The sequence below is a fragment of the Aphis gossypii genome, chromosome 3, assembly GCF_020184175.1.
Source record: "Aphis gossypii isolate Hap1 chromosome 3, ASM2018417v2, whole genome shotgun sequence".
NCBI lineage: Eukaryota > Metazoa > Arthropoda > Insecta > Hemiptera > Aphididae > Aphis > Aphis gossypii.
The window spans coordinates 21,922,639-21,937,477 of NC_065532.1; the positions used below are offsets into that span (position 1 = coordinate 21,922,639).

Genomic DNA, 14,839 nt, shown 5'->3' on the forward strand with positions numbered 1-14,839 from the left:
CGGCGAATGAATCCGTGACGGCACGCACAATGTCAAGAACCTCCGTAACTAGCGAACGAATAGTCGCAAATGAATTTTAGTAGTATCATTTTCTTAGTTAGACTATTATATTTATTGTGGTAATAAAATAATAATTGATTTTTTGAGTTGGATGGTCCTTTAAGAACTAAGATTGTGTTCTATATGTAATCAGACTGTTTGAATTTTCAGGTGCACTAAATTGTGTAAATGACAGTATATTAGAAGAAACAATACCAGGCATATTATCATTAGATACAAATAGAAATAGTATACCATGTATGTATGTTAATACTAAATAATTTTGTCAAATGTTATTTGGTAACAATTTATAAGTACCTACTTGATATTTAACTAATTGAAAATAAGTTCATATTGTGAATATACATGTTAACATAATTCTTTATTTATTGTAATTCATATTTTTGTAGCGAATGACATGCAAAATGAACAAAATGACCAAAATATGGTTGAACAAATTGCTACCATACTTGCGTATGTCAAACGAATTGATAAGAAATTAGATATATTAATGGATGACAATGTATCATTAAACAGAAGTAATGAAAATAACATAGTTAGTTTGTTCCCAATCAAAACTGTTGAAGCTCTTCAAAATATTGAAATAAAACTATTAGACGCTACATTTGAAAAACAAATGGTAAGTAACATTTTTAAAACAACTTTTACAACACAGCTGTTGACTTCAATTAAATATATTTTTAGATACATTTTGTTACCTAAATTGGTGGTCTTAATGTCCATAACTTCACAAAAAGAGTGTTTTCCAGAATGTTTACTAACGAATTAGCCACGAAATATTCATGGACCGGATTGTAACGAAATTTGAACTCTTGTGGTTTTGTATTACGTTAACTTTTATTTAAAAGAATACTTTACATATATATATGAAATATTTACATTATTTTCTTTTTTATTATTTGACTTTATGTCTTTTAAATACAATAAAAAGATAGGATAGTATAACAAACACTCATTTAATGAGATATGATATAAGAACAAAACTCACGGATGGGAAATTGTATAACTTTGTCCTTTATTCACCGTCTTGATTTGGATCGTGCTGTAGATTGAATGGATCTGCTGTCTCGGATCTCTGATCTGATTTGATCTTGGATCTGTTGTCTCTCGGTCTCGTTCGGAATCTCACTGTTGTCTTGATTATTTTTCTTCTTCGTGATACACCACTGGGAAGTTTGGGTACATATAAAATATTATATATCTCAATATATTTGTATTTTACAATGGTATATTGTAAAATATATACTAAGATATATAATTAAACCCCGTGCAACTGAGTGTTGGTCCCGACTTAAAGTAAACCTTAAGTGGGCACTGCAGTTCGTCGTGGTTGAGTTGTTTTGGTAACTGTATAGTCGATGTGACGTCACCGTATGAAGGTCGTATATACCTTCCGGAGCGTAATCGACTAGTTACGGAGTAAAAGGCCGGAGGCGGGAAGTGTGTGTTTTGGTGCCAGCGTCGACGGTCTTATATGCCTTCGTTGAGCTGTTTGACAACGGAGTTTAAATTTGTGTTTCCTGACATTTGCATAATTTTCTAGGGCCATATTTGTTCGGGAATTATTTTCTTATTTTTTTGTGGTGTTTTTTGCTAAACAGAGATGCATGTGGTTATGGGTTGAGATGAGATGTAGTCGATAAAAAAAAATAAATAAGATGAATAAGAAGCGAGTCGCAACGACGGCGGCGGAACATACGCCATCTGGTTAGTGTCTAATAGGTCGTCGGCGCATTGACGTGATGGTATCGCGCTAACGTACGACACAAGAGCGCGGCACCTGTGCGTTCTTGTCTCGTTACAGAATTTAGGAATAATAACCCTCTAAAACAGTTAAAACTAACTACAAATATAAAAGGTAATTTAACTACATTTATTTAAAATTATTTACCTAAACAAATAAAAAAATTCAATATATTTATATATTTAATGGTTTTAATAATATTATATAACAACTTTGAGTTGTCGTATATCCAAAATATTTGTTCGAAAAATAAACAAATTTAAATGGTATCCCATCAATTATATTTTCTTCGGTAAACAAAATTAATTTAACCTGGTTATATGTTATTTTTCAGATATTTGCTTAAAGACTTTTAAAGCGAGTGAACTAGAATTTGAGAATAGTGTAAAAAACTGGTTTAAAAATGGAAGTCTTCGGCAATCACGAGAAAAAAAATGAATTGTTTTATTAAAGTTTTTTTAAATATTATTTTAAAAATAGCTGAAATTTAGTAGTTTTTAAAATTAATACGGTGTATAAAGCATAAACACATGATTTTTTTAGTATATTTTGTAATGTTCATAATATTTGTTCATATTGCATATAATTAAATACATTTGTTATTATTATAACCAAGTATCTTATTCATTTGTTTTAATACTAGATAAGGAAAAAAAAGGATATGCATTCAATGTCTAAAAGAAATTTTTTACCGTGCGTTAAAAGTAAAATAACTGAGCAGCCGTCACCTGACGTGACTCTAAATATTTCTGAACCATTCGTGCAGCCTCACATGCTCAACGATTTGAATAATTTTCATTAAAAGGTGTATACAGAAAAAAATAGTATTGATAATATTTTGCAACCGTCTGAACAATTAGTTGTTAGTACTAGGATAGCATTTAGTAGTGACAATAATATTAAAGATAATGGCATTTCATATATAACTAATTCTGATCAAAATTTTGACTATGCAGAGAAAACTTCCTTAGATTTAAAACTAAATAAATGGATAATGGAATATCATATATCTCATAACTGTGTGAATGCACTTTTCGCACTTTTAGCGATATTGATATCAGAAGGCCATGATCTACCCCGAACTGCTAAAACTTTACTTAAAACGCCAAAACTAAAGGACCATAGAATCATAAGTATACATCCAGGGTCATATATTCATTTTGGTGTTGAATTTATGATGTCTAAGATTTTAATGATGCATCTTGATAATTTTGATACAGACATTATAATTGAATTGGGAATGAACGTTGATGGCTTACCTCTCACATCTAGTTCAAAATCAAGTCTTTGGCCCATACTTATTTCTTTTGTAAATATCAAACATTTATCACAAGTTGTAATCCCTGTTGGATTATATCATGGTAAGTATAAAAAACCTACTTCAAGCCATGAATACTTAACTCAATTTATGAGTGAAATGAAAAATATTTTATCTTATGGTATAACTATAAATGATAAAATATTAAAATTTAAGATCGGTCAAATTGTATGTGACGCCCCAGCGAAGGCGTTTATTTTGAATGTTAAAAGTCATTATGCGTACCATGAGTGTAATTCCTGCACTGTTGAAGGTGATTTCATAAACAATCGTATGGCATATTTGAACATGGATGCTCCTTTAAGAAATAACCAATCATTCCGTGAAAAAAAGGATGAATTCTAACACAAAGATATAAGTCCTTTAGAAGATTTGCCAATTGATATACCATCTGTAGTTGTATTAGAATATATGCATAATGTCTGTTTAGGAGTTATGAAAAAATTAATAAGTTTTTGGGTAAAAGGTAAAAAACCAGTACGTCTTGTAAACCCTGAAAGTATTTCTGAAGAATTATCTAACATTAAATCTTTTTTGCCTGTTGAATTCAATCGCTTACCAAGACCATTAGACGAGTTTGAGTACTGGAAAGCTAGCGAGTTTAGGACTTTTCTAATATACACAGGTCCAATTTTTTTGAGAGGACGTTTAAAAACTACTTTGTATAACCATTTTATGATTCTATGTTGTGCTATTAGATTATTAAAGTAGTATGAAATGGACAGTTCTGAAACATAAGCCCCTGAGCCCTGAGCCTTACTGAGCCGCTGATCCTTACTAACCCCGCAGACCCCTCCGCCCACTACGTGTGTGACGTATGCTCTCCGCATGAGCCACACCGCCTGATCCACTACGTGTGTGACGTATTTTTACACCGCCGCCCCCTGACCATCATGTACCCCCGCCTCCTGCCGCAGACCCAGCCACTACGTGTGTGACGTATTTGTACACCGCCGCCGTGGTTATCAAATTATCAATTACGCTTATCATATTATTGTACACGTACCATATTACCGTACATGCACCATATTATTGTACATTCACCATTTACCGTACACACATCATATTACCGTACTCGCACCATATTATTGTATATACACCATATACGCGACCGACACAATATTATTGTACATGTATTCGAGCCACCACCGTAAATTTCATTTAATAATATTATTTGAAAATAATTTCGTATGTTTCTCCAACTAACATACAATTCTCAGTATGTCATCATCTATTCTTCAAAGGTTTCACTGTGCAGCCATTGTGTATAAATCTTTAGGTGGGATATATTTTTAAAATCACATGCATTTTAAACCAGACGTGTTATAAAACGCAACACAAATTATTTATACCAACACAGTATACTATTAGATTTATTCAGATACGTTTATAGCGAAACAAATATTTTATTTGACATTACGTTTACATAAAATATTTGTTTATATTTATTATTTCTTGTGATTATTTTATCTACAGTCTTTACAAGTATTTTTGTGTTACATTTTTCACTTTATTTCTATCAGTTAGTTTAAATAAAAAATATGATTAACTCATTTTTTTTATATATCTGTAATCTTATAATAATATTGTTATTATATTTGGATTATTATTAATCCAATATGGAAACGAGAATCTGAGGAAGATATCCTACTTTCACGAGCTGAGTTCATCGCAATCCACGGCGAAGTGTTTCAGGAAGAGTAAGTTATATCATTTTTATTTATAATTTATTTTTTAATTTGTTATTTTATATAGTGTGATTGATGTGATGATTGAAACAAATCATGTGATTGCACCGATAAATGCGCTAACTATAAGGGTAATTTATCAAGAATACTTGGTGAGACATACGTCTATCGAAAGAATGATGAATTGGGCTGTACGTGCAAGGACTTTGTCGCAGCAAATTAATCTAGAATTTAGGGCGTTAAGAATGCTAATGTCTAATCATTATTCTGATAGTTCAATCCCCGTAGACGAGAGCATAGTAAGCTTATAATATATACATATAAAAAATATTAAAATTAGGTATGAAAAATCGTTAATATTATTATAGGTTATGATGTCACTTGAAGATGTATTTCGTTTATCAAGGAGAATTACATATAACCATACTCAATATTATATATTTATGCAACTTATGTATTGGCTTAGGAGATTGGGAGAAATTGAGCCAGTAGAATATAGACGGCGTCTAAAAGTACAATGGAGGGTAAATGCAGTTATGATTTTAATATAGTACGACTTCCCGAGTGATACTCAAGATTTTATTATAGAAAGAATTCAGATTTTAATATAGATGTAAATATTAGTAGTAGTATTCTACAGAAATTAGATTTAAGTTTCGAAATAAGTGTGAATAATCCTGTAAATTTAGTTTTTATTATTTTAATACTTACGTATCTACTTGATGTATTTTAATTAAATAATCTTTTCTATCAATAAATAAATCTATATAATCAAACAAATTTTATAATTCTTTGAGTATACCGATTCTCAAAGCGGTATATGTCGGTATTATTATAACAACTATTTTTATGAGACTTCTATAAAAGTTAGCTCGAAATAATATATTAATCATAATTTTTGTCAAATGCTGCGTAAACAACACTATTATTGTTGACAACACGGTATGCGTTATAATATAACATGTTCTATTGTTAACGGAATGGCCTGTCCCAGCCGGTCTTTCGTTCTATTGTGGTCAACACCCGCAGGTCAGTTTCTAGAATCGGTAATGAAACTCTGTCCAATACATTGATACCCAAAATAATGAAAAATCTATAGCGATGTACACAATTATCATGTAAATAGTAAATACCCAATTAATATTTTACCTAGCCCTGGCTTATAGCGTTTTCCACCTGACTGCACTAGCTGCACTAGTGCACTTTTTTATGTTTCACCAGCTATTCCAGTGTGCACTAAATTACTAATTTTATGTTCCATGTTACTGCACTACGCGATTTTTTTGCACTCGGTGCAGTGATAGTTGCACGAGCTCCTGGAGCTCGTGCGCCTTATCATTATCACGAAATGTACTGATATGGCAGCATTGATATTTAATAAAAATGATAACGAATATTATTGTACCAGGTATGGGTATAACGTTTTATAAAGAAAAATATAGATTTTTATTAATTATTAATATTATAAGTTTTTCGAAGTTCGAACTCAATATGGATAGGCATACTATTGTAAAAATCATGGATTACCTTTCTTCTAGTGACAGTGATGACGATGATGAAATTATAAAGTATTTTATGTCCAGAAAACAAAGAATAATACCAAAAATTAAAAATTATATTTTGGACATAGTTCATGTTTATACAGATAAACAAGTTAGTTCTTTATTATATATATAATTATTTTTGTACATGTTAGGTTTAGGCCTTAATGCAATTATAATAATAATTTTTTTTTAGTTCAAAGGTAGTTTTAGGGTGGAACGATCTACTGTGTACAATATTATAGAAAAATTTGAAAAATCTATTTTTTTTCCAAGAAAAAATTTAAATGAATCTTCAGTCACATCAGAAAACCATATACTTTCCTTTTTATGGTAAATTGATAGTTAGCAAAATAATATTTTAAATCCTTTAGTTATTAAAATAAAATGGTTCAGGTTTTCTGCAAATAAATGTTGCCTACGTGATGTGTCAGAATGGTTTGGTGTTGGATTGACCACACAATTTCGTATCAACAACAGAGTTATGGACTTTCTTGTTGATATTTCAGCTACTATTATAAATTTAAACGAAGGAACTGTTAAATTATCTCAAGAATTTCAAAAAGTAAATATATAAATTAAGCTTTTTTGCCTTACATAAGCTTTTTTTACTAAATCGGTATCAAATTTAGGTTTCTGGACTTCCTGGTGTAATAGGATGCATTGACGGGTCTTCAATACCTATAAGAACTCCTGCTCACAAACTTAAAAGTACATATACCAATAGGCATGACATGCCATTTATTACCCTACAAGCTATATGTGACTACAAAAAAAAATTTATTGATGTATTCACCGGTGCACCAGGGAAAATCCATGATTCAAGAGTATTTGCTCTGTCGGACATTAGTAAAGAGTTACCTTTAATATGTGAAAATAAATACCATATTATTGGAGATGGTGCTTATAGTATAAGAGATTGGCTATTAGTACCATACAAGAATTATGGAAACTTAACAGACTCCCAAATTAAATTTAACAAAATATTATGTGGTACTAGAGTTTTAATTGAAAATTCATTTGGACTTCTTAAGTCACGGTTCAGACAACTACTTCAAGTTGATATACATGATGTGAACAAAATAACTAAGTTTATTATTTCATGTTGTGTATTACACAATATATGCATTGATATGGAAGATTATATTGAGTTGGATGATGAAATACTATTAACAATAACATCAGAACCAAATGGTTATGCAATCGACTCCGACATTGTCTTAAGAAAAAAAGGAGAAGCTAAACGGGAGGCACTAAAAAATAGTTTACAATATTTTCAGTGCTACACTTCTGATGAATGATTTAATACATTTTTAGTAATACATTATGATATCTAATAAATCATTTTCAATTAATTTCTTTAAATCAGACAATGTTTAAATTGTATTATAAAGTTTTTAAAAAATACAAACAAAAAATAACAAATGTATTACATAAATAACTCCTTGTAAAAATTACTAATTAAACATAAATAAAGATTTTCTCAGTCTTTAACAAAATATAATAGTTTTTGAATATTTTACTCTTAATATCACATAAAAAAAATAATCAATGGTATGTACATGGGTTATATAATATTATTTATCTCCTAAAAGACTTTTTAAGAGATCCATTTTTTCATTGTGGCGCCTTTCTTTTGCAATTTCCTTTTCCTTAAGAAAATTTAATAACATGGTCTCGTTGTTGTCTTTTTTCTTTTTTTTTTTGTTTTGGCTCTAAGCAATCTTTTTTGTTAATTACAACTGTTTTAGCACTGCGTAACACTTCTGGCAATATGCTATCATCATTGTTAGTTATTTCTCTCCATTCTTCTTCATACTCATCGTCCATTCGTGATGCCCCTGTGCTTTTGTTATTGTCAATAATGGACTTTTTTCTTTTACAAATTGTCTTATAACGGTTTTCCACTTGTATATGAGAGAAATCTACATTAAATTCCTCTTGAATATCAGAAGCTATTTGCATCCACATAGATTTTTTGTTCTTAAATTTTTTCATGGGTCCAACATAACTCATAAATTTTGAATATTTTTCCAACATAAATTTAGTGATTCCTTCAGTCCATACACCATTGCCTTAAAAATAATTAAATTTGGTGTTCTATTAAATGTTCAAAATTGATTTTAATATACTGCACTCCCTGTTAAATATATTAAGTACTCGTGGTACTCTTACCATTCGCTGAATTAGAAAAGTTTGGTTCCAACGTTTCTGTGTGATTTGGTACCTCCAAAATACTTGGGCTGCCAGTCGAGTTTAAATTATTGTAATCTACAGTGTCCTGTGGTTTAGTAATAAACTCAATGTTTCTATAATTATAAAAATGTAAAAAGTATCAATAATGTAGATAATATCATAACACATAAGGATATATTATAATAGGTTACTTTTACAGTTTTACATAATAAATAATAAATATTTTTTTTTCTAAAATTGAAATTTTTTTTTTATTGAATAAATAATACAGTTACAATAAGTAAATATAGTTATAGAGAGGTACAACAAAGTAGAGCGCATACTGCAGTCACAATGATGTCGGTAGAGCACATACGAGAAGACAGCCTAGGTAGGAAATGTAAAAAATGATTTATGAATTATATGTAGCCATGTAGGTAGTTAAAACTCAGTCTTGAGTAATTTACTTTTTAAAACTATTTGGAGTAAATAATCGGAACATTCATGCAAATTAGTATTCAGAAAATGAATTCAAATATTTTATAAAAATAGTATCCTGATTATAGGTATTTGTATATGTACATAGGTACATGTATTTGGAATACTTTCAAATATATTCAAAATACAGCATGAAATACTTTTTGAGAAAAAGTATTTTAAAAGTATTCTAAATACTTTATTTGAAATATTGCCCAAGACTGTTGAAACGTAATCCCACAACTTTAATTTTAATTATCTTATATACCTACAATTTTAAATTAATAAAATGCCTATTCTTTCTTATTTTGTCTACAATTGGTGCCATTTCAATACTATCTCTCACAAATTGAATTCCTATTCTATCTTCTCTAGGTGCAATTGTTTAGGGGGTAGAGAATAAATTTATATAAGAGGCACAAACCTGCTATTTGTCAAATCGTTGTCGAATGTCTTAGAATTATCCATTTTTAGAATATTTACATGTTCATTTGAATTATCCCAATCAATAGGCATTGCTTGTTGAACAACGAACTCAGTATTTCTAAAATGTATAATAAAACATACCCATTGAATACTTTAGTTGTAGGCTAATACATAACCAAATAAAAGAGAATAATATGACAACTCAAAACTTTTGATTTACCTTTCAGGAATTGTCACTTTTATTTTGGAATTTTTAATAGTATCCATGCTTAACTTTACAGATCCATCATCTAAACAGTTTTTTAAAAAGTCAAGCACTGTTTCCAAACAATCTTTTGGACCTATAAAATAAAATAAAATTCTTTAAAGAATTTGAATTAATAGTAAATTTATAGTTGTTACTATTAATACAAATATTTACTATGGATAAATAAATCGTGAATTGTCCACAATGTAGTATTTTAAAGTTTCAAACATCTACATTTCACTTAACAGTCAACATAATTGTCTTGAACTTTAATTTTTTGTTATGATATGTAACTAAAGCTACATTTAAGGGGATGCTAAGACTATATTGTATAGGTACTTGTCTCACTAGTCACTATCTACTCACTAACCACATATAGGTAGGTTTTATTTTTTATAAAAACGTCAAATAAAAAAAAAAATCTTACATAAAATAAAAAAATCCCTCTTTTGTCGCATTATTTTTATTGTTTTATAACAGTGACCAGGGGGTGCTGAATTGGAGATTGGGGAATGCTAAAGTATATAGTTGCGCCTATGCCGGACTAATAATTTATGAGTATAAAATACTTACCAGTTTGCTGAAAATAATTTATGGCTGATTCATCAACCACAAAAAAAAAAGGTTTATTACCGATCGTTATTTTTAAATTATATTCCGACATCATATATTATAATATATAAATTCGTTTAACAATTTGTAAAAATAAATTAAAAATTGTAATGGTTTTGTTTAAATTTGTAATGAATTATTATTTCATTTGTATTATCTGTATTAATAAAATAATAACCATTGATATAAATTCTATTTTAAGAGAAATTAAATGATAAACAATTTGTATGTTTCATCTGCACTTGCACCAGCCTGCACTAGAACGATTATCAGTGAACTGTACCAGTGCCACCTTGGTGCGACAGTGCGGTTAGGTGGAAAACGCTATTAATTTGTCTTTATCACCGCAAATGATAAGACACTTGCTCCGTTGTCGACCGATGTACAATCAATCTGTTCTAGACATCTATAGCGTTTACTTTGCCTTTGCTCTCCCCGTGTTTTCACAGTCCTTACACAACAGTATTATCAATTTTTCTCAGTGTAATTTTTTTCAAGTGTTTAAAGATATGTATGTAAAAGCGTAAACATTATGATTATAACATAATTTATTATACGTCTAATAGATGTATATTTTTGAGTATAACTAATAATAGTAAGGTACTTTATTGGTAGAGCAAGGACTTTCATGCATTTGTATATTTTTTCTTGGTTAACTTTTTCGTATGCAGAGTAAGTAGGTACACAATACATTTCACAATGTTTGTGACAAAAAGCTTGAAGTTTTTTAGTTCATATTTTTGCGTATTTTCACATTTTTGTGTTTAAAGGACATATTTTTTGATTAGAAGAGTATATTTTTAGTTTGTATTGCATATTTTGAAGATTTTTCGAAAATCATGTACTTCAATGAATATTTTTCATTATCATGGACACAAATTATTATATTTAACTGTTTCTATATAATTTCTCATAAATACAAAAAAGACTCATTTTATCTTAACTGCGAGTATCACAGTTACAAATCACAAATACAAAACTAACACATAGGTCCATAAGGTATTTAAAATTAACATTAAAAAAAAAAAACAACAATATTATAGTTATATTTACATATACCTAATTGATATTTTGACTTTTTACAATTATCAAACATTATAACTTCAATATTTGAATAGCCAATTATGTACAGTTATGTTTTTGTCTTATAATATTTCCCCCCTCCCTATTTTATTATTATCTTCTCGTAGATATACAGGCCTAACATTGACATCTTATAGATTTGAAATGTTTACTGGGTTACACATAGTACTTGCAGCATCATATATTGTTCTGTATTAAATACCTATATATAATGTAATATACCTAATAAATTATTATATTAAGTATAGTTTCCCTATTTATTTAATATAGGTACTTAGAATACTATTATACTAATATATTATATTATTGTATAGTCATAATAACTCATAAAGCATTAATTTTTAGCAATATACAATTATTGAACGTTACCTATTTTTTAATTGTAGGGTAGGTATATTTATTATAAAATCCAGATTAATATAATCATTAACTATTAATTTTCACTTTAATATGTTATACTACAATGCATGTTTAAGAAAATGGATTTAAATCAAACCACAAAATTGTGTTTACGTTGAGCAATAGGTATACGTTAGTTTACCTACTAGATAATCAAATATAAATTATAAATTATAATTGAATTTTAAGCAGTTAGGTATTAAAAAACTTGGTATGTAATATTAATTCAACTTACCGACTCTACCAAATTAATAATAAGTAATAATAATATAAAATATCCACTGACAAACCGTCACCGTTACTAGACACCCATTGTCACCATTGAATATTTTGGAGATCATGTTAGAATTTATTTTTAGGGCCACGTACCCTATATGTTTCTTAATAATTATAGTTATTCAATAATAAAAAAAAATTTCTTTGGAAGTCGATCCTCAAAGGTGAAGTATATTTTTAGTAGATCGTGACCATAAAAAAATTGTTCACTCCTGCAGTATAGTATATAAAATCTACATTTATATAAATTATTTTATTTTATCTATATTATTATTATTATTAGTGTTGATTTTAATTTGGATAATCCAAAAATGTAAAATATATAATCCGTATTTTTAATATTTCAATAAAATGTTTAATAATAGAATTTAATTAATTAAATATCTGTCTTTGTTATAGCTTATAGTTACATTATTATAGACATATTATAATACTACCTATTTTTATTATTTTGTTTGATAAGCATGTTCATTGCGATTTATGACATTATGATCATTCCTGACTGTTGTCCATCTATAAACATCAATTTATTTTATTTAAAACGTGCTGTGTATAATATTTTATAGTTTCACCACAAAATTGCTTGAAAACTACATAATACAAATTAATAGAGAATAAAGTAAGTTTATTATAATATTTATTAATATTATACATCGATCACATTAACGAAACCATCTACATATCAATCTTAATATGCCCTGAAATCGGTGGATCTTGAGTTATAAAATTTATTCAAAATGTACACTTCTTTATATATATATATATATAATATATATATATATATATATATATATATATATATATATATATATACGTATATAAGAGATATATTTTATATATAGGCATATTAATTAAGTACTAATGTAGCTTGATTTCGTTTTTTTTTTAATTAATATATTTAACTTACATGTACTTGTGTTATTTAAAAAATATATATATATATTTTGTTACAAGTTAACTCTAACGTATTTGAATTGGATTTCACATTATATTTTCATAACTGTTACATAACAAGTCACCCAAAAATTGAGGTGACTTTTAATACGTACTTTTTATTTATTTTTAAGTCCAATTTTGGTCAAAAAACTAAATGAAAGGTCTTATCCTATTCATGAGCCATATACAAACAGCACACATTTATGTATTTTTTGTAGCCCATTGCTATTTTTTTTAAGTTTGGAATACCTAAAAGTATGTCAAAATCGTTTCAAGTCACCTCGATTGAAGGTACCTAGATTAATTAATTAATTAATTAATTTTTTTTTAAGTTTTAATGAGTACTTAAGTTTTAAAGTTAAGTAGATGTATCGAGCGAATCACTAAGTCCTATTAGTTAAGTCTTAAGTACCTAATTATGGTTTTCCATGTGAAAGTATTCAGTGGCGTATATAGGAATTATTTTCACTAGGGGCCAATTTATCACCAGCATGATAGAATACATAGCTACAACTGCAATATTTTTTAGGTGACCAGGTGATTTTAATTATGACATAAATGATACAAGTAGAGATATTTTAATTTATAAATACATATTTATTAATATTCAGTCTTACAGATTTATTCGTTAAAATTCATTTTTCTATTTTTTTTATAAACATATTTACTATTTCTTCTACATTGATTGGAATGTTACGATGAATTGTCATCAATGCAAGGCCTGACAATCTAACGTTTCCTTGTTGATTCCTCAAAAACGTTTTAAGTCGACCTAGTGTTGAAAAACTCCTTTCAATCGATGCAGTAGTAACAGGTATAATGCATAATATTTTTAACAAAACATGCATTGTGGGAAATTCATTTCTGTTACATTTTTTTAATGCTTCGATAGCATTTTTTGGAATGCTGTTCGATGAGTCTAAAGAAAATAATTTCCATTTACTTTTCCATAGTCTCCATTCACCTTCAATAATTGATGGATTAAAGTTATCTTCAAAATCAGTTTGATAAAAGTTAATGGCATGTAATACATTAGTATAACTTGAATTAATCGCATAAAATAGTACAATATGTTGAAGACTTAAAAGAACTTCTTTATGTTTGGTAAATCTATTAGATAATGACATAGATAGCTCATCAAGATATGGAATAAACAAACTAATTCTAAAATACACTTCTGGAGAATCAGTAGAATGGTTTTGTCTATGATTTTGTGTACCGACAATTCTTGGTATCAATTTTGTAACATTGAGGTTATTAGCTACATTAAGAGCAGATTTAAATACTTCTTTAAATTCACTATCGGCAATTGATCTCATCTCACTGATGACTGATTGAACATTTTCTACACTTTCAACAGCTGTACATAAATCAATATTAGACTTTTGGAGATTAACAGATACTTGATACGTTAAAGCTAACAATTTGTTAACAGTAAATAGAGTAATAATAAACTCAAAATCACAGATTTTTTTGTGGAATGAGCGACCTATTGAACCATCATCTTTATTGTCAGACATTATTTGTTCTAATGTTGCTATAATAGGTAAAATATTATCTTTGAATAATGCAATAGCTTCATGTCTCTCAGCCCATTGTGTATCACAATAGTTCATCAATCAATAGATCTGTTAGATTATAAAGTGCACAACTAACGAAATAATTTCTAGCAATGCATGATAAATCGATAACATTTTGTAATAATGTAAATACAACAGTAAAATGGAAATCCATTTCTAAAAATAGAATGCACTATCGACGTCCATATAAATATAAACACGGGTTCACAGTTGTAAGTTACATGATTGTAATAATATTATAATTTATAATAGTCATGCCTTTTATTGTTGTATCGTA

The 14,839-nt window shown here is 28.3% G+C and overlaps 2 protein-coding genes and 2 pseudogenes across 2 annotated transcripts; 2 read left to right on the forward strand and 2 right to left on the reverse strand.

Moving 5' to 3' along the window:
* The first annotated feature begins 484 nt into the window (after positions 1–484).
* Positions 485–2,242, forward strand: LOC114124773 (uncharacterized; annotated as a pseudogene).
* A 556-nt stretch (positions 2,243–2,798) lies between these two features.
* Positions 2,799–7,652, forward strand: LOC126551023 (uncharacterized). Its single transcript, XM_050203779.1, has 9 exons — positions 2,799–3,113; positions 3,279–3,444; positions 3,553–3,721; positions 4,878–5,109; positions 5,179–5,334; positions 6,290–6,463; positions 6,548–6,684; positions 6,748–6,916; positions 6,984–7,652. The coding sequence occupies exons 1-9, from the start codon at positions 2,799–2,801 to the stop codon at positions 7,650–7,652; spliced, it is 2,187 nt and encodes a 728-aa protein (XP_050059736.1).
* Positions 7,653–7,928: 276 nt separating this feature from the next.
* On the reverse strand, positions 7,929–12,111 carry LOC126551024 (uncharacterized; annotated as a pseudogene).
* A 1,506-nt stretch (positions 12,112–13,617) lies between these two features.
* On the reverse strand, positions 13,618–14,598 carry LOC126551025 (52 kDa repressor of the inhibitor of the protein kinase-like). The gene has a single exon (XM_050203780.1). It carries the CDS (start codon positions 14,596–14,598, stop codon positions 13,618–13,620), a length of 981 nt encoding a protein of 326 aa, XP_050059737.1.
* Positions 14,599–14,839: the final 241 nt, after the last annotated feature.